We start from the raw sequence: 19,764 nt of genomic DNA, 5'->3' as shown, positions 1-19,764 counted from the left end.
TAAAATTATATTTTTCAAACCCCAAGGAGATCTGAAACTTGCAGGTTCATCAAAATCTCGATTTCGAATTATTAAATTTCTTTGTCTTTGTGCATGTCGTACGCGAAAAAATAAAAATAAAGATCTGCATCCACCAATAGAAAATGCTTACTTCTGTGTTGCACGTATTTGCAAATGCCTACAAATCCATTAAAGTAGTTCTTAAAATTTTTTGTAACCCTTTAGTGTCTTAAAAGTGTGTAGTTGCGAGTATGCGCATAGAATCCTTCAGAACTTACCATTTTTCTAAAAAATTGCGCTCTCAGAATTATTTGCACTTTTATGGATGGTTGGAATGGAAGGAACAAAATACAAGTAAAACGAAAATATGAGAGAAAAAAACAAAATTTAGGAGAAAAAAAATAGATTTAGCCATTATTCGAATTGCCAAGAACAAACCGGGGAACTATTGAAATCTACTTTAATGAAATTTACTTCTATTCTCAAATAAATTTGTTTGAATGCCTCTTCACATCGCCAAGAATGCCAAGTTGGAAAAATCGAAATGGCCAACAAGATAAACAAACAATATTGTTGCTGGAATAATTATTTCGCTTACTTGTTTGGGTTAGCATATTGGCGATAAACTCAATAGGTATATTAAAATAGATTTTCTTGGAAACAATATGTTAGAATTTGTGCGTCATGTATCTTGCGACGAAGCAACAATTAAAAAGAAGATTATAGGTTCACTCGACAAATGTTCCATCGGTGGACAGAAAACTCATACTTACAGTAAACTCATACAACAGTAAATTGATACTGTTAACTGTAACTTATTGGAATCAAAGCTTCAGCTGTTCTGGGCGATTAATTCGATTTAAATTTCATCATTATTTATTCGAGTCGCACATGAAACTATACCTTCGAAATATTTTACGGATTTTCTCATTTAGGTTAATTATTTTCTTATATTTGTAATTGCAAGTTTTTATCGTGGTAATTTTTCCCTTGCATAGCGGAAAAAATATGACATTGCTATCAATTTTATTGAGAATAAAAGAAAAACGTTAATGATTTTTCTATGCATCTCACTTCACAAATAAAAAAATTAATAAATGGTTCTTGATGAATAATATTTATAATAAACATTTATTTAAGTGTTTATATCTTTCATATTTCAGCATGGTATGAAGATGAAAAATAATAAAATCTGAATGATATAGTCATAAGAGGGAAGTAAGGAAAACAATAATTTAATGAATAAAAAAAGGGATTCTGTATCTCCAAGCTTTATCATGAATTAAATACATATATTTATAAGCAGTTCCTATTGTTTTACAATATTAATTTATAATACCTATTATATGGTCCTTTTTTCAAAAATCGAGTCTTTTATAAAATTACAAAGTTATTTTAGTATCATAACATTGGTTTAAATGATTCCATCTGTAACAGAATAACAAATAATATTAATTTGCTCATTGAAGAAGATTTTTGAAATTTTTAAATCATGAATACTAATACTACATTTCCATTTTTTATTTGTATGCAGGATTTTTTTAATTTACTATTGAATAGTTTTTAGCACTATTGTATCAGGAAATTCTACACTTTATAAATTATGAAGTACTCATTCATTTTTCTTTTAAATCTGATAACATTTGTATTTTTTATTCTATGATGGTAGATATTATTCAATAAAAATCCTTATGATGGGATCTTTTGTGTAATATTTTATATCCCTATCTCAGTTTTTTTTTTGTGTGTGATATTTAGAATTTAAGCAACAAATAATATTTTGATAATTTATATTTTATGATAAAAATCTGTGAATTAATTGTTTCTTATGTAACTTAACATTCAAAATTTTTTCATATTTAATGCCATTAAAATTATTTATTATTAACGAAATTTAATTTTTATTAGCTTCATTTTTTTTTTTTTTTTGCTTTCTTTATATTAAAAAACTTTTTTATCGTATTCTGTACTTTTATATTTTAATAGTTAAAAATATTTCCTGATATAGATAAAATGCAGTTAAATTTTGTTTTTTATTCATATTCCGATGTAGTAAAATAATTTATCTTAAATAATATTTATGCCCTTGCAGTCTTTCAATTGATTTATAACTAAGATGAATAGTTAAAAAATAAACTTCAATCATGGTTTGAATAATTTTTACATAAATATATTTTATAAGTCTATTTTAAATATTTCGTTATGATATAATTCAAACTTATTATAAAAACATTATCAATTAGTTAATAATCATACAACTTGGATTTTCAAATACTACATAATATACCTATTATTGGCCTTATAGACCAAGACCAGGCGTGTCTAAAGAATACAAAACAAAAGAAAAACTTTGGAATTACTCTTAAGCAGGATTATCCCAAAAATGTGTACTTCAGCAACAAATTGTTCATTATGGTCATATGGATTTGCTGGAGGTTTCCCTGGGGCTCTTGTCAGTGAAACACAATTGAGGACCAATTTCTTCTGAAAACTCCTCTAAGAAGGCAAACTATGCCATACACTGTATCTAAGTCAACTTCTACTTCAGTTGTTTTCTGAGTGCTCTTTTGGCTAATAGATGAAGACTCATTTGATCTTTAACCTGCACACATAACTCAAGGGTGTTAGTGGAATTACAACCAGGAGACTATTTAATCTTGCAAGAGGATTTTTTATTTATTTGCAAGTAAGTACTGTCCACACTTCTATTGATGTTATATTTTATTTTAGGCCCATATTTTTAAACTTTTTCTACTGTTCCACAATATTTAGATTTTTAAAATTTTTTATTCAAACCTTAAATACAGGGCCAGATTATCAAATGAATAAAGTAGACAACTGCCTGGGGGGGGGGTTAAAATTTTTTTCTATTTTTAAAGTGATTTAATTTTGAACTTTAATTTGATTTACAAAGACCAGAAAATTAGTTATTCAAATTAAAATCAAGTCTGATTAAGATTTCAGAACATACCATTCATAATTTTTTTTTAATATTCTTAAATTTGTTTACTGATAAATGCTTTTTGCAGTTGGCTGACCAACTCACTAGTTGAAAGTCCTAACACATTTTGTATTAGTATACATATAGATTATGTTTAAAAAGTTATTATTATTATTATTATTTTATGATTTCAATTAAAATTATTTTTAAATGAACATTTTTTTTTATAAGAGAGTGACTAAAAGCAGTTCTCTATAAGGTGATCAATAATTAAATGTTTTGTTACTGTAATATTTGTTATTTAAAAACCGTTTAAATAGTGATAAAAGGAATGAAAAATATCTAATATCAAAACTGCAGAGGGGAAAGAGGTGAACCCAAAAACTTGCATGTTTAAGTGCTTCTGCTAGGCTTAATCTATCTTACCTTAACTTGGAAATAAATAAAAATGTATAGCATTAATTGCTGGCAATTCTAAAAAGATTAATTATTGATTACTGATAAAGATTAATTATTTCAGAGTTTTTAATTATATTTTAAAGATGATTTTTTTTTTTTTTTTGCTTTTAAATGTGAAAGTTTAAAAAATGAAACTTTATGAAATTTTTTTCAACAGTTTCAGTATAATGTGTAGTGTTATTTTTTTTTTTTTCAGGTATACGATTTAAGAAATTCTATGGACATATAAATATGTATAAAATATTTGTAGAGCTTAGAATCATAAATATAATTAACTTTATTTTAACATTAACATTTATCTTTGATAAAAAATATAGTTTGTAGAAATCAAAAGTGGTTCAATATGCTTAAATTTGTAGAATTATACAGAAAATTTAATTGTCTTTTCAGATGATGCTATTTCTGAACTTCAATTGGTTTAAGTGAATGAAGCATACTCTTTCTTTGAGAAGAGAGCAACATTTTAAAATTCTTCTACTGAATAAATTTCTCAACATCTTTCTGACTGTTGACTACAAACAAAGAAAGTTTGAGTGAATTATTGTTGTATGAGGAAATATTTTTTTACATAACAAAGACTAATGATTGTGCTATGTAAAATATTTTCAAAATGTGAGATATGCATTTAAAAAAAAAATCTTGCCTGTCGAAAATTGTTTATTGTGTGTCATTTTCATTAATATAATTTCAGTGTATTTTAGCTAACTTTGATTTTTTTTAAATGCAGGATCTCATTGATGAGAAAGGAAAAACATTCACTTGTGAAGTTTGTGGTAAATCTTTTGCTGAGAAAAGATATTTAAAAGATCATTACCCTGTTCATTCAAATGAAAAACCTTTCAAATGCAAAATATGTGACAGCTCTTTTAGTAGACAAAAATATCTAAAAAGTCATTTTTTTGTTCATTCCAATGAAAAGCCTCATGTTTGTGATATCTGTGGTAAAGCCTTTCCCCAAAAATATATATTAAAAAAACATCATGAGACTCATTTAAATAAAAAACCTCATACTTGTGATATTTGTGGAAAAGGTTTTTCTCAAAAATACTTATTAAATAGACATTACCAGAATTATACAAATGAAAAAACTACAAAAGAAAAGAAATCCTATTCATGTGAAATGTGTGGGAAAGAATTTACTCTAAAAACCAATCTAACAAGACATTACCGTATGCATACTAATGAAAGACCTTATAAGTGTAATATATGTGAAAAAACATTTCATCAGAAATTTGCTTTAGATGAACATGGTCATACTCATACAAATGAAAAACCTTACAAATGTAATATATGTGGAAAGTTTTTTTCTCATAAAGGTTATATGGATATACATTATCGTGCCCATACTAATGAAAAACCTTATGAGTGTGATATATGTCAAAAGTGTTTTTCTCAGAAATGTGCTTTACGTATACATTATCGAACCCATACCAAAGAAAAACCCTATAAGTGTAGCATATGTGAAAAGTCTTTTCCTAAGAAAGGTGCCCTGGATGCACATAATCGAATCCATACCAATGAAAAACCTTATAAATGTTTTGTATGTGAGAAGATGTTCTCTATGAAAGGTAATTTGACTGTACATTATCGTACTCATGCCAGTTCTACACATACTTCTGATGTATGTGGAAAAGTTTTCCCTAAAAAAAATAGTTTAATGGTGCATTATCGCACACATGCAAGTGAAAAACCTTTTTCTTGTGATTTGTGTGATAAGACATTTTCCTGGAAAAGTTTATTTACTGAACATTATCGTACTCATACAAATGAAAATTCTTTAATGTCTGATGAATCTAGCAAAACTGAGTGTAATGCAAATACTTTGAATTTAAATGACAGCCCTTTGATATCTGAAGAATCCAGCACTACTATTTATGATGGGGGTTTATATGAAAATTGTGACCTTTGTACATAAAAATATTATTTCATTTATAATATCTGTGATGAAGAAATGTGCAATATATCTTTTGCTTCTAATTGCTATTTAGCTTTTTATTATTGTTTCATGTCAGTCAAAATTACTTTTATGCCCTATATGCAAATGAAGGGAATTCAAGAGATATTTTTAAAATTTGTTTTTATATCATTAAAATATTTATTTAATCATATATTTATGCAATTGCGAAGAAAGTTATTTTTTATAAATTTTTTCTATCTGTGCAATGATTAATTTTTTTATAAAAAAATTGTGTATCCAGATTTTGAAATATAGCAAAAAGGAATTATGTTTCCACCATTCTCAAATATGCATAATAATGTTGTCAGTGGTTGTTTTTAACTTCAAAGGATGCAATATTATTTCCAGAATTTTAGTATGATGCTTTGCTAACTGTATTTTTGTACAAAGTTTGTTGAAAATAGTTTTTATATATTTATTATAAAAATAAGAGAATCATGTTAATTTCATTTCTTGACAATAATTCCTGAAAAATGTTTATCAATCAAGGAATCTTTAAGGCTTCCTTTCCATGATTCTAAAACATAAAGCATATAAATTTCATAGACAAAATACATCTTTATATGTAAATTCTTTTAGAAAAATAAAATTTTAATGAAATTCAACATTAGTTCAAAACATTGTAAGAATTTATGCATTATTTATATACTCAATAAACATTATATATATGAAGTATACAATTAAATACAAATATAAAGTATTTGTATTTAAATATAAAGTATACAATTATTATAAATAAATAATAAGTATACAATTAAGAGAAAATATAAAGAATACAATTAAGAGAAAATCCTAGGAATTTTGATGTTGTAGAATGTATGCATAATTTTTATTTTCATTGTTTCTTAACATCCTTTTTATACTTGTCACCTGCTTAGCTCTTAACTGTAATGCTATAATATAATTCTATAACTTAAATTATTTTATAAATTCTTACTAATTTGAAATGGGCATGCTTGCTAGAAGAGCCATTTGCACTCCAGAGTAACAAGGTCCCATCAACTTAATATGGTCCAGTGGTTTTTCTTCCATTATTTTGCTACCTTATTTCCATCAATTACATCCATTTAAGCTGCAACAAATTCAAAATTTTATTCATCCATTTATTGTATCAGAGATCATGATTGAGAGATCATGAACTTTGCAAGTATGAATTAAATAATTTCTTAGTCATATCTTTTTTACTGGAATTTAGTTATGAAAAATCTATTGCCACTGTCTGAATCATCACAATAAATATAAATTAAAAACCTGATCATTATGAAATCCAGCAAAGTGAGAATCTGTGCTGATAACTTCATATGTGCATGATGTAACATTGATTAAATAAAGAAAAATGAAATTTCTAGGTCAGCAAAAACTCTACTGCATTCCTCTTATATTAAAGAAAGTAGTGAATTATCATTATCATTTTTCTTGCACCACTTTTTTTCCCTTCTCCTCTCCTTCTCCCTGTAAAAAAAACTTTTTATTTATTTTTTTCTCCATATTCACTTTAATATTGTATGAAGGAATAATTCTGGCTTAGTATGCATTATTAGTTGTTTTCATTATTTCACTTGCTATTGATCAATTGTCTTAATAAAAATAAATTGTTTATTAAAATAAAAGGAAATGAACCAACCAATCCTCCCACATTAATTTAGAAAAGAGCAACTGCACTTTTTATGTTATACAAATTTTTCAATATTTGCATTGAAAGACATCAAATGCTGCTTATTTAAAATAATAAAAATTGAAAAATTAAATATCTTTCATTGATTTTGTTTGTTTGTTTAATAAATAAGTTTGAAAGAAGGATGCATTTCATACCTTATGATTTTTTTTCCCATCTCTACTGGATTTTGATTTGAGGCATGACCAGTAATTATTCTTATTCATAGTTTTGTTAGAAAATGTCTTTCTGCTTGCAATACATTTTATATAATGTATTTAGAATTTCATACCTTATTTATTTTCCTTTGATGTTATGTCGAAATAAAGTGAATAGAATATTTTCCCTTTACTTATGCTAAAGAAGATATATGATGTGCAATGCAGATTTGTTTAATTAATATAAAATTTTCTCTTTAAGTATTTTAGGTTTATAAATTATGTGCATGTTTTTACATAATGTTGTGTATAAATGAATCTGCCATACAGTCATGGGTTAAGTCAATTAATAAAAACATTTACACCTTCACAAAGTTTTCAAAATAAAAAATAAATTAATTAAATAATTGATTGTTGATAAAATTAAAAATGAATTGAAATTTGAATTATTAAATTAACCAGTCTATTAAAAAAGGGATCCCCTAAGATGCACGAGGACTGCAAAATTCCTTAAAAAAAATGTTCATCTACCTCTCAATGGGAATATTTTTTAATTCTTGAGTGTTTCAACATTAGTGCAAATATTCATGAGTTTTTTCTTAAAAAATTATGATATGATTATGACGTTGTTGCTTTTTATGTATTTGCATGATTAATCGACTTTTAATCAAATATTTTTGTAGAATCGTTGTTGCTTTTTATTTGTAAAAAAGGAAAATCTCAAGCCAAAAGTTAATAAAATAAAATGCATTTAAAAAATGAAATAAGTATGTGTTCATGAAAAATGATATATAACACTATTACCATTATAAAATTATCGGTAAAATTAATTTTACTTTAATATTTTCCATGTCATTTCTGTCGCCATCTATGGTTTTAGCCAATTCGGAAGAAGTTGAAATACATTGATGCCTATTTTGGAGCAGCAGCTTTTGAAATATCTAAATTATAGACCGCGATGGTCTAGTGCTCTTTCGACTTCGGAACCGGGATTTCCAGGTTCGAGTGTCGATTCCACTGAAGAACCCCGTTTTAAGTGGGTCTGGTGCACTTCATGCCCAAACGCCTTCCTGCTGATGTGATGCGTCAACTTAAAGAAGACTGCTATCAGCTCATGTATTACGAGGAATATTTTAAAATAGGATTTGTATTGATTTGAGACTGGAACATTAATATAACTAAATTTCCAAAATTATATTTAAAAAATGTATTCATAATATTTTAGAATAGATCTGATAGCAAATGTGCAACAAATCATGTAAAAAAAAACAATCACCAATTCAAGCAACAACAACATCGTAGAAAATGTATAAACTATTACTACTACTATAAAATTCTCATCTGAGGACTGATAATATTGTATAGGAAGCATTTAATTAAAGAAATCTCGCCAGTTCATCTTCGTAGCAAGAACATAATTTTATTAATCGGTTATTAAGGTTACAGAAGTACTTGAAGTTAAGCAAGAGTATATAAATTTTAATTAAGGTTTAATTAATATGCATACAATTAGCAAAAAAAAAACATTGAGATAATTACTTATTATAATTAGAGACAACTAGGAAAATGAATTGTTGGATCAAATGTAATGGAGAATACAATATTCACAAGCATTCTTTTATGCACCACTGTGACCTTTTTGCATAATGATCTGTTATATTCGTGAGAACTTCGCTATCGCCGGAGGTGTGAAAAAAATTATTATACTGTATGAGCTGTCAGGGTCAACATTTCTTTCTTTTTCAACTCAGTGGACATTTTTTTTTTTTTTTTTTTTTTTCGTATCAAACATTGTCACTAAAGAGAATTGAGTGCTGCGAAGCAAAGCCATCTAATTACAATCATTTCTAGTCGAGATCTACATACGCCATCTGTATTTACTATTCATTTCAGGATATTGAGCCAAACACTTCTCGGTGATTGTGCTTCAATAAAGGGAGGTATGCAGAAAGATGAATAGTTACTTCGCCTTATAATCACGTGAATAATATGAGTTCACTCTATTATTAAATGCATACATCTTCTCCTTTCATCTTTCCTCTCACCCCTTTTCTTGACGAAATAAACTACTCTTGGTGCATGCGCAAAAGCGCAGAGGGTTTCTAAATCCGAGAATGAACAGAAGGTGGCTTTTTGTGAAACGGCTTATATCAAGCCAACGATTTAAATGATTGGAACAAAACATTTCTAAATAATATTTCACCCCATTTTTATTATTATTTTATAAAAATATATATTATTAATTATAAAATATTTATAATTATAGTTTGTACAATTTACTTAAATTTGATTATTAAAAAAATAAAAACTATATTTAAAAAAACCTAGTTTTTTTTAATATTTTTAATCAAAGAAAAAAGTGAATTTTATATTATCTAATCTACAACTTTAAGCATGATAACATTGACTTAATACATTAGCCTTTATTTTATTTTTTAAATTCATTCTAAATTATAAAGCAGATGTATTTATTATTATCTCAACGAATGTAAATATAAATTCACAACATTCAAATGAACGGATTATTGTAAAATGCTATTAAAATATCTTTAAAAATAAGAAAAAAATTGTACGGAAATAAAATTGGCACCACTAATTTTACTTATTTTAAATGAGCAAAAATTGTTTTTGCGTAGTAACATACTTCGAAATCACTGTCGAAAAGTGTTTTGAAAAATATTTTTTTTTTTATAATGATAGCTTAGAATTATTATACATTAAAAAACATTTTACTTCAAAATTATTTTCAGAGAACAAGTTGAACTTAAGCATAAAGGTCTAAATTGAACCGAAGACTCATCTTTGCTTAGTTTCATTTGGCAACATTACATTTTTATTTCACTGTGGCAACGCAATATTGTTGTTTGATTTCTCTTTTTACTCCAAAATACATTCATTGAATAAAAATGGCGTCCCGTGTTCGTCGTGTTGTGGAAGCAGATTTATCAAATGTTGAATTTGACACAAGTGAAGATGTTGAAATTATTCCGACTTTTGATGCTATTGGTTTACGGGAAGATCTTTTACGAGGAATCTACGCATATGGTAAGAGTTTTACAGCTTTTCTCTTGTCGGCTCATCTATTGCTGTTTGTGAATCGATTTAAAGATTTTATTATCTTGTCTTTTAACATGTAATATTATATTAAAATAATTCATTTTCACAGTTCAGTCATGATGATGCCAAAGTTTTATTGAAATATTGACTTTGTATCTTATCTTTCTACTTTACCACAATTTTAGTTGGCGTGTTCATGACATAATCTGTGGAAAGTATGTGTCTTAAGGCTGCGAATATAATATTAAATGATTTGTAATTGATCCGCTACGTGGTAACGAATGACACCAAGTTGTAACTTTTTATGGTGGTAAATCGCCACATTTGTCAATCTTTAAATTTCTCTTTATATTAGTTCGACGAATTTTAATAGGTTTGTATAGAATTTTTTTGAGCCTTGGCGCGTCACTCGATTCCCCTGTTTTAACTTGCATTATAACATTTGTGTAAAAATTACATCAACATCAGAAACATGCATAATATCCTATATACATTCTTAATTTGACTTTAAATATTGATTCCTGTAAAACTTCCTACCAAAAAGATTGTGAGTTGCTGCACTCGGAACTGTTTGGAGAAATCCTTGGCATGATGCAACTTGTTTTGTTTCACTTATGAAATGGTAATGTGGTTAGAATTACAGTATACTTTTATTTAGATATCCTTTATAATAAATTGCATAATTTTATAATCAAAAAGTAGCATGAAAGAAGAATTGTTAGGCATATAGAACTTATACAAATGATATATTTAATGCTATGAACCTTCTAATTTACATGATTTATTATATAATAAATATAATATAATAAACTTATATTCCTCAACATACCTTTTCTCTCCATTCAGTGCTTAGTTTTTGTTTCTGGAGCTATCAATATTACAAAATTATTGAAAGCCATTCAAATTTTATGCATAATGCAGTAACCATGTATGCAATAATGATGTGCTATGCATGTTGCTGTACTCGGTTCTCCCAATTAATTTATAGTACACAAGTTTAGCAGTCAAGTATTAGTGAGTAATTCTTTGAATACTGTTAATTTTTTTCCCCCATTTCAAAGCATAAGGTTTGAAATTCAAGGTCAATTATCTAATTTATTATTATCATTTATTTATTTATAATTATTAATTATCTAATTAAAACAATTTATTCAATTATCTAATTTTTTTATTTCAATGATCTAATATAAAAATAGTCGAAGACAGTTTAAGATGATAGTATGGAAAGAATTATAAACACTTTATGGTCAGTGTAAATGTGTCTGTCTTTTGGACTTTTTGAAAGAAATATTGGATACATAACAAAAATAGTTAATTTTTTTGCTATATAATTGGTAATTTTTGTATGTTAAATGAAACACATTTATATCTTTATAACATTATTGATGTATATGTTTATAACATTTAATGAATTTAAAAAAAAAGAATTAGGAGCCCACAAGTAAAATATATAGCTAAAACCTGCTTATGATATTAACTCAACTTCTTAACTCCCCCCCCCCCCTCAAAAAAGAGTAAATAAATAAGTAGAATTAAAATTCTCTCAAGATTCAAGTATTATAATCTCATCACAAACATCTCTATAAAGACAATGATGTTCATCAAAATGATCCAAAATTCAGTTTAAGAACCTGTGATATAATAAAATACTGAGTTTAAAATACTGTTTTTGTATTATTTTCAAGATTAAATATTTTGGACTATTAAACTGAGCATGGTGGTTCTCCTAGATCACCTTACCCTCTTGACCACTTACATTATCTTTGAACCAATATTGGAGGATGTAGAAAGGGAGTCAATTTAAATATAAAAAGATAGGTGTTTTTTTTTTTTTGTTAATCGATTATTTTATTATATTATGATAGAAGGTGGTTGATTTATTGATTGAAAGCTTAATGAAATATAGATTCTGTATGAATGAATTACCATTCAAATTTGCAGCCCTATTGTGCTTTTATAGTTATGCTTTGTTATTACTTTCAAAGAGTTTTGATTACAAATAACATCTTAATTTTTATATAGATAGTTTTAAGTATAGATATGTTTATTTTGATAATCATATGCATTTTCATGTTTTAGGTTTTGAAAAACCATCTGCTATTCAACAAAGAGCTATTAAACCTATTATGAAAGGAAGAGATGTGATTGCACAGTAAGTTGTCCTTCACTTTTATTTTGAAGTATATATTTAATTTCCTTTACTGGGGATTTATTATAATCTGGAGAGCATAGTCTTGATTTTTATAAAACAGAAAATGGGTATAAAAATTTTTGTATTTTTAATTTTTTAACTTAATTCATCATTTTACAGATTAATACTTATAAGAAAATTATTTATTTGAAGAGAAATTGAACACTGAGAACATAAAATGAAATAATTAAAAAAATAATTAGATGCTTTGAAAAAAAATTTTTATGTGGATGTACTTATTTTTTTTTTTTTTGATATTATTTTAGAGAATTTTTATTTCTTTGAACATGTAATCATATTTGTATATTTTGGTTGTAAGTCTGTATCAGATTTTCTTTTTACCCATCTTTAGAACAATGAATGAGTTGGTATCTATATGAGGATGATCCTTTGATTATCATAAGAAATTATTTCAAATTAATTTCTTTTTACTAATATATTTATTGAAGATCTAGGATTTCAATGATATTAAAAAAATTAAAGGTTAAAAGTATTATTAATGAAATCCCGTAATTTTGGTTTAGTTATTAATATCTGTCATAGTGAAAAATTCGAAATACTTATGTACACATTGAAAGAGTGCTGGGCCTGTTTAGTAGATACAAATGGTGATAAGCCATTATTGGTGAAAGTTTTATTATATTTTGATCTTATAGTTCATAATATTTTATTTTGCAGAGCACAGTCTGGAACAGGAAAAACAGCCACTTTTTCAATTGGTGTTTTGCAAGTAATTGATACAGAAATTAGAGAAACACAAGTGCTCATTCTTTCACCCACTAGAGAATTAGCTGTTCAGATCCAAAAGGTTTGCATAATTTATTTTTTATAGCTGTGTACTAAAGTTAATTATCATATTAATGAAACTGAAATTTTGGCAAATATTCACCTGATCCAAAATTAAATTAAACAAATTCATTAAGTTAAAAATTAATCCTGATGTGTTTTAAAATATTTATGTATTTTTCACATTTTTATTTTTAACTTGTAAAGAGTATGTTATGTTGTATCGAATCTCTGTAATTATTGTATTGATATCTGCTAAATTAAGATCTATTGTTTATTTTCTATATAATTTTTAGATAATTCCTGCAGAATGTACTAAGATTTTTTTTTATTTTTATATTTATAATGGGAAATTTATTTGTAGGTTATTTTAGCCCTTGGCGATTATATGAGTGTCCAATGTCATGCTTGTATTGGAGGAACTAATCTGGGAGAAGATATACGCAAATTGGATTATGGACAACATGTTGTCTCTGGTACTCCTGGAAGAGTGTTTGGTATGAATTATTTCTGTTTTCCTTCCACAACTATAATCTTTTTGTGTATGTGAACATATTTGCTTATTTTAGTGTGAAGGGAGAAAAGAGCTTTTCAGATTTGTTCATGTTTCTTAAGAAATATTTCATTTGGTTGTGGACCTAATAAGTGATACAATTTGCATTCAAGGGTATTTAATATGTACCATACCTCATTCTTTTTTCTGATTGAGATAGTAATTGATAAACTAAGGCTAAATATGTAACAGAATGATCATAATGATGCAATCTGACTATTCACTGTGCTTTGCTTTACATCTTAATTTTTCTTACTAATCTTTTCCTTTTTCAGTTTTAATTTATTGCAAAAATATTTTTCTAATTTTATAAAATTCATTTTTAGATATGATTCGAAGAAGAAATTTAAGAACTCGATCCATCAAAATGCTTGTTTTAGATGAAGCAGATGAAATGCTGAATAAAGGTAAAGATGATTATTTCATAACTTTTTTTTTTTTTTTTGCTTCTGATTTTATAAATCTGTAGAATTTGTAAAAGGGGAAGAAAAAAAATTAAAATGTGAATCACTTTTAATTTTAGGCTTTAAGGATCAGATATATGATGTATACAGATATCTTCCACCCTGTACACAAGTTGTTTTGATATCTGCAACTCTTCCTCATGAAATTTTAGAAATGACTAGTAAATTCATGACAGACCCAGTAAGAATTTTAGTTAAACGGTAAGTGTTTGAAAATATTTCTATACAAAATTTCTGTTCATTTGGACTATATTAAAATAGATTTGTTTTAATGCACAAATTCTATTACATTGATTAATACTACTCTTATATTTTTTAAAAATCTCAATATTTTATTGATTTGTGCATACTATCCTTGTTGCTTTGACTTATTAATTAATTACTTATAATTATTATGTACTTATTATATGATGAAAACATATACCTTAATGTAAATATAAAAGCCTATTTTGTATATTAGACCTCTGATATTTTGCTTAAAAATAAATGGAAGTTAAATCACTGATAGTTTGAATACTGAATTTGAATAATAGAAAAAGTTGTTTTAAATATTATTATTTTCAGCTTAACACAATAAGCACAACATGCTAGTACTGATGCCTTATATATTGATATATTTAAGTTGTTGAGACATTAGCTCTACATCAATGTCCTTGCAGAAATATCTAAAGAAAAGTGTTTTTAAAGGAAATACCATTCTGGGATCAAAAGGAAAAATAAAATCCATTCTCAAAAGGTTAATGATTTTATTTTAAACATATATTTGAACAGATTCACTTTTTGATGCCAATAATTGGCACTTGTATACTTTACAACCATAAGTAAATCCAAGTAAGGGGGAAAAATTACCAAACTTACCAATTTAGTTGCAATCATACACAAGCACTCAATAATTAATGTTGAATGCAACAAAAGTGCATTTAAAGTGATAATCCTTTAATTTCAAAGAATTGTTACCATAACTATTAGATGTGCAGATATATTTTACCACATAACCAGGAGTTTGTAGTTGTCTAATTACTGTAAATATCAGTTACAACTGATTGTAGCATTTAATACATTATGGTAAGCATGTATAATTCAGCTGTATTCTTAAACATAAGAAAGAGAAAAAAAAACATTTGCCTTTGTTAAATATGAATTTATTAATTCTTTCAGTGATGAGTTGACACTGGAAGGTATAAAGCAGTTTTTCGTGGCTGTTGAAAGAGAAGAATGGAAACTTGACACTTTGTGTGATTTGTATGACACACTGACAATCACTCAGGCTGTGATATTTTGCAACACAAAAAGGAAGGTATATATGTTTTTTATTATTATTATTTATTTGTGGATGAATAAGTTTAGTAGTAAAAATCTTGAAACTAAATTTAAAAATTGAGCTGGAACCAGTTATAATATATTTTTTTGTTTTTGATATGAATTTAAGAAAAATAATAAATTTGTTTTAAGTTCTATCAAGTGCTTTCTCCCCTATCATTTTCTCTTTAGGATTCATATATCATCAACATGGAAGAAAAGAATTTGACTACAATAAATTTAAAGTCTCTTTGTTACTTAAGAAATTCTTTCTTTAAATATGAACTCTTTTATAACATTCTAAATGCATTTATATAGTGAATTATACTAAAAGGTTCAACTTTCAATGAAAGTTATTGCAAGAAGTCGCTATATTAAACCAAATTTCTGGAAACACTTATACATTTTTCAACTAAAAACATTGGCACTAATATATATAAATATTAGCATAAATTTTTATACAATCCATGGGAATATTCTTGACATCTTTAAAGGCTGTAGGGAAACCTGTATTTTCATAATTGGGGGAAAATGAGGTCCCCCCATTTTCTTATTGTATAATTGTACTGGCATTTGTAATCCTACTGCTCAGCTTCAAAATAGAATGCTACCCTTATAAATCAAATCAATATGATTACCCCCCCACCACCACTTCCAAAAATATCTATATATATATTTAGTATCGTGGTTAAATCTAAGTGGATTTCAAAATTTCTATTGAAAATGGTATCCCAGTCTTTTTGGAGGAAGCTGGGTGAAAAAAATTACACATTTTTTTACCTTCAAATTATTTTTGACTTGATGCAAAGTATCAGACAAGTAGAAAGATAAAATGAATTGATTAGTTTGGAAAATAATATATTGGTTATGTATAGGAAGCTATGAATAAGTATTTCTAAGTTTCTTTGACTTTAAAAAAGAAATGCTTGAATTAAAACCAATATTTGTGCAGGGCATTCAAGTTCAGGTACCTAAAAATACTGGAATGCCCAAACTTTCTTTCAAAGATAAGAAAAATTCCTTAGCCTCCTAAAAATTACAGTGTCAACTTAATGAAAGAAAGTACAGAAGATGATTGTTAAGGAGGACTTCCTGCTATATGTAAAATCATTTCAAAGATACTTTTTTGTAATTTTGGGTTTTTCACTTTATCTCGGTAAACATCAAGTGCACATCCTTTGATTTTTTTTTCGGAACTTATGTTGGGAAGATGTAAATTCCAAAAATGTTACTGGAAATTGGTAATAATGAATGTAGTATTTTTAAACTTGTGAAATGATAAAGAATTGAATATAATGGAACATTCAAAAATATTGGGTAACTTTCCAAAGCATTATTATTGTATTTCACATGAAATTATTGCAAAGTTTTTCTTAATTTAATTCTCCCTTAAAGCCATATATAAATTTTTCATAAAATGAAAGAAGTTATTTTTATCAGATCCTATAACCGTGAAATTCTTAAACTATGTTTGTTATATATTTCAATTTATTCAGTATTCTCGACCTATCTAATGAAGGGTTCAAATTTCATTATATGTACCGAGGGCCAAAAAATATTTGCATCCAATGTGAGAAGCTATTAGCTTTTCTTTTTTCTATTGTTATTCAGAAAAGGTTATTCTTTAAGTGCGTTATAATTCACTATGTACATAAATATACATAATTCATCTTGTAAATGTGAAATATCATATATATTTAGATGAAGTACATTCCAATACTGTTCTTTGATACACCATATTAATATAGCATTCTCCCAGACTCGTCTATCTAATGGAAGGGTTGTTTATATCAACTATCATAAAAAATAAGTTTATATTACATCCATCTTAAAGCTTCTTCTGGCCATAATTAATATATATATATAGAAAGTGAGAGAGAGATCTGCATGGTTTTAAGCAAATGCATCCTCAAACTCCTCCTCCCTGTCACCTAAACCTATCTGTAAAAAGCAAAGCACACGCTTCGGGTAGTCAAACAATCGCACTCATGAAAGGGGGAGGGAATTCCTTATTGATATCAAGGTTTCAGGTGGATGATGTAACTTCATTAAATGGACATTTCGAATCTTCTTATATTGATAGAATTAAAATGTTTGTAAATTAGGAAATTTCTGAAAACTAGCAGTGTTAATTTTTCCATTTATTTATCTTTGTTAAACTTACCAATAAAATTTTTTATATGCATTTCTCAAACAATAAAAAAAATCCTGGTATTGATTATTTGATTTTAATATTGCACTTTCTTAGTGAGTACATTAAATTCTGTTATTTTTAGGTTGATTGGCTTACAGAAAAAATGCGAGATGCTAATTTCACTGTGTCTTCTATGCATGGAGATATGCCTCAGAAAGAAAGAGATGCTATTATGAAAGAATTTCGATCTGGACAGACGTAAGGATTTGTTTTTCAATTATTGCTTTGTGTAAAATTTTCAGTTGGAAAATTTGTTCTTACATTCTAAGACATTGAAACAATTATATCTACTCTTAAGAAATTAAATTTGAAATTATGTAGCATAAAATAAAAGATAATGTTTTGAAGAAAAAAAAAATCCTTATAATAGGGTAGTTTTACTTTTCTTTAGATCAAAAAATAAAAGTTGCTTTAAAAATGTCCATAATATGTTTGATCTTAATGTTTTTTCTCTTTTTAACAGAAATACTAAGTAAATTCAATCTTTTACTATATATATAGAAAGCACTTGTGCAATTGGAAACCAACTAATTTTAAGAATTTCTTATCCTCTGTTTATAAATAGTTGCTTTGGAAAAATGCAGTATTGATTTTTTTTTCTGTAATATTTATGAAATCAGTATTTTTGGAATTCCTCTAATGCATCCATTTATATTTGTCATATTAATTGTTTCTACTTGTTTACCTATTAGTGAATTTGTAGTGAATAAACAAAAAATGTTAGAATATACTGAATTACATCCACAAGCAATCTTAAGTGAATTTTATTCAGACCTAGATTTCAAAAACCTAAGGTATGAATAAGGTAACAAGGAACATTTAATTATATAAAATCAGAGATGTCTAGGAATGAATACTTTCTCTGATATGGCTATACTTTAATATACTTCTGCATTCTTTTTCCCTAAAGGGAGGGAGGGTTAATTATATACAACTCTTTTTAGTGTAAAAATTATAGGCATTTATAGTAATTTTTATACACACACTTAGTTGTAATACTCAAGATTTGAAGTGTTTTGATATTTAAAAAAAAATCTATTAATACCTTTTACATTAAAACCCCATCTTAAATTTATTTTTCAGACGTGTGCTTATTACTACTGATGTATGGGCCAGAGGCATTGATGTACAGCAAGTGTCATTGGTTATAAATTATGATCTACCAAATAACAGAGAATTGTACATTCACAGGTAAAACAGAATATTTTTGCTTTAATAAAAGTTATTATATAATAACTTTTATATGGTCAAACATTATATGTTTCGTGAATTGTGTATATATAAAATTATCTAAGTATTCATAGTAAGAATATATATTTAATTCAAAAAACACACACATCCTGATGTTGATGAAAATATTACCTTGTGGGCAAACATTTTCTATATAATTAAATATTCAAAATTATGTAATTTTATTACAGGATTGGTCGTTCTGGTAGATTTGGAAGAAAAGGTGTAGCTATCAATTTTGTAAAAAACGATGACATTAGAATTCTTCGAGATATTGAACAGTACTACTCCACACAGATTGATGAAATGCCCATGAATGGTAAGTACAGGAATTTTTATACAAATGAGTAATTATAAATATTGAATTCTGCTAATACATTTTGCAAAAATAAATTTATTATATTCCTCTTTTTTTTTGCAGTGGCTGATCTTATTTAAGAAAAGTACTTCATCCACTTATGTTTACCAAGTGACTTCATTATGGCATGGATTACAACAACAAAAATCATTGTATAATATGTATATATTTAAAGAACATTTCTCATTCTCATGCTGAATTTGATTGTACTTGCATTAGATCAAATGAGTTCTATGTTGACACACAGTAAAACTACCCTAAGCTAAATTTGTCATGAAAAAAAATAAATGTTTTTCATTTATATGAATTAGTTTTGTTCTTTGAAAGTGTTTTTTAAAAAGGAGTCAATAGATGAAATATAAATTTTAAATATTTCACATGGAAAGCTATTGTTAAAATTTTTCAATAATAAATACACATGCAAAATAAAAGTTTACTTTCTGTATTGCATTTACAATGACAA

General features: G+C 26.5%; 2 protein-coding genes across 3 annotated transcripts; both read left to right on the top strand.

The window, feature by feature from the left end:
- The first annotated feature begins 825 nt into the window (after nucleotides 1–825).
- On the top strand, nucleotides 826–5,761 carry LOC129969160 (zinc finger protein OZF-like). Of its 2 annotated transcripts, XM_056083596.1 has the most exons (3): nucleotides 832–935; nucleotides 2,306–2,686; nucleotides 3,791–5,761. In XM_056083596.1, the coding sequence occupies exon 3, from the start codon at nucleotides 4,122–4,124 to the stop codon at nucleotides 5,313–5,315; it is 1,194 nt and encodes a 397-aa protein (XP_055939571.1). In that variant the 5' UTR covers nucleotides 832–935; nucleotides 2,306–2,686; nucleotides 3,791–4,121; the 3' UTR covers nucleotides 5,316–5,761. The 2 variants fall into 2 exon arrangements, with proteins under 2 accessions (XP_055939570.1, XP_055939571.1); XM_056083595.1 differs by lacking the exon at nucleotides 2,306–2,686 and having other exon boundaries at nucleotides 826–935.
- A 4,266-nt stretch (nucleotides 5,762–10,027) lies between these two features.
- On the top strand, nucleotides 10,028–19,608 carry LOC129968634 (eukaryotic initiation factor 4A-III). The gene is made up of 11 exons (XM_056082730.1): nucleotides 10,028–10,214; nucleotides 12,306–12,378; nucleotides 13,096–13,225; nucleotides 13,568–13,700; nucleotides 14,083–14,163; nucleotides 14,280–14,421; nucleotides 15,379–15,517; nucleotides 17,796–17,911; nucleotides 18,797–18,904; nucleotides 19,135–19,262; nucleotides 19,365–19,608. The coding sequence occupies exons 1-11, from the start codon at nucleotides 10,076–10,078 to the stop codon at nucleotides 19,379–19,381; spliced, it is 1,206 nt and encodes a 401-aa protein (XP_055938705.1). The 5' UTR covers nucleotides 10,028–10,075; the 3' UTR covers nucleotides 19,382–19,608.
- Nucleotides 19,609–19,764: the final 156 nt, after the last annotated feature.

The sequence above is a fragment of the Argiope bruennichi genome, chromosome 5 (genome assembly GCF_947563725.1).
Source record: "Argiope bruennichi chromosome 5, qqArgBrue1.1, whole genome shotgun sequence".
NCBI lineage: Eukaryota > Metazoa > Arthropoda > Arachnida > Araneae > Araneidae > Argiope > Argiope bruennichi.
The sequence above is the reverse complement of the archived record's forward strand: the minus strand, read 5'-3'. Positions and strand labels throughout refer to the sequence as shown.

Excerpts from the sequence above, each read along its gene's own strand:
- LOC129969160 (XM_056083595.1), top strand. The coding sequence starts at position 4,122 with ATGCAGGATCTCATTGATGAGAAAGGAAAAACATTCACTTGTGAAGTT.
- LOC129968634 (XM_056082730.1), top strand. The coding sequence starts at position 10,076 with ATGGCGTCCCGTGTTCGTCGTGTTGTGGAAGCAGATTTATCAAATGTT. Across the intron at positions 10,215-12,305 it reads ACGAGGAATCTACGCATATG|GTTTTGAAAAACCATCTGCT; the intron begins GTAAGAGTTTTA and ends TTCATGTTTTAG. Across the intron at positions 15,518-17,795 it reads TTTGCAACACAAAAAGGAAG|GTTGATTGGCTTACAGAAAA; the intron begins GTATATATGTTT and ends TGTTATTTTTAG.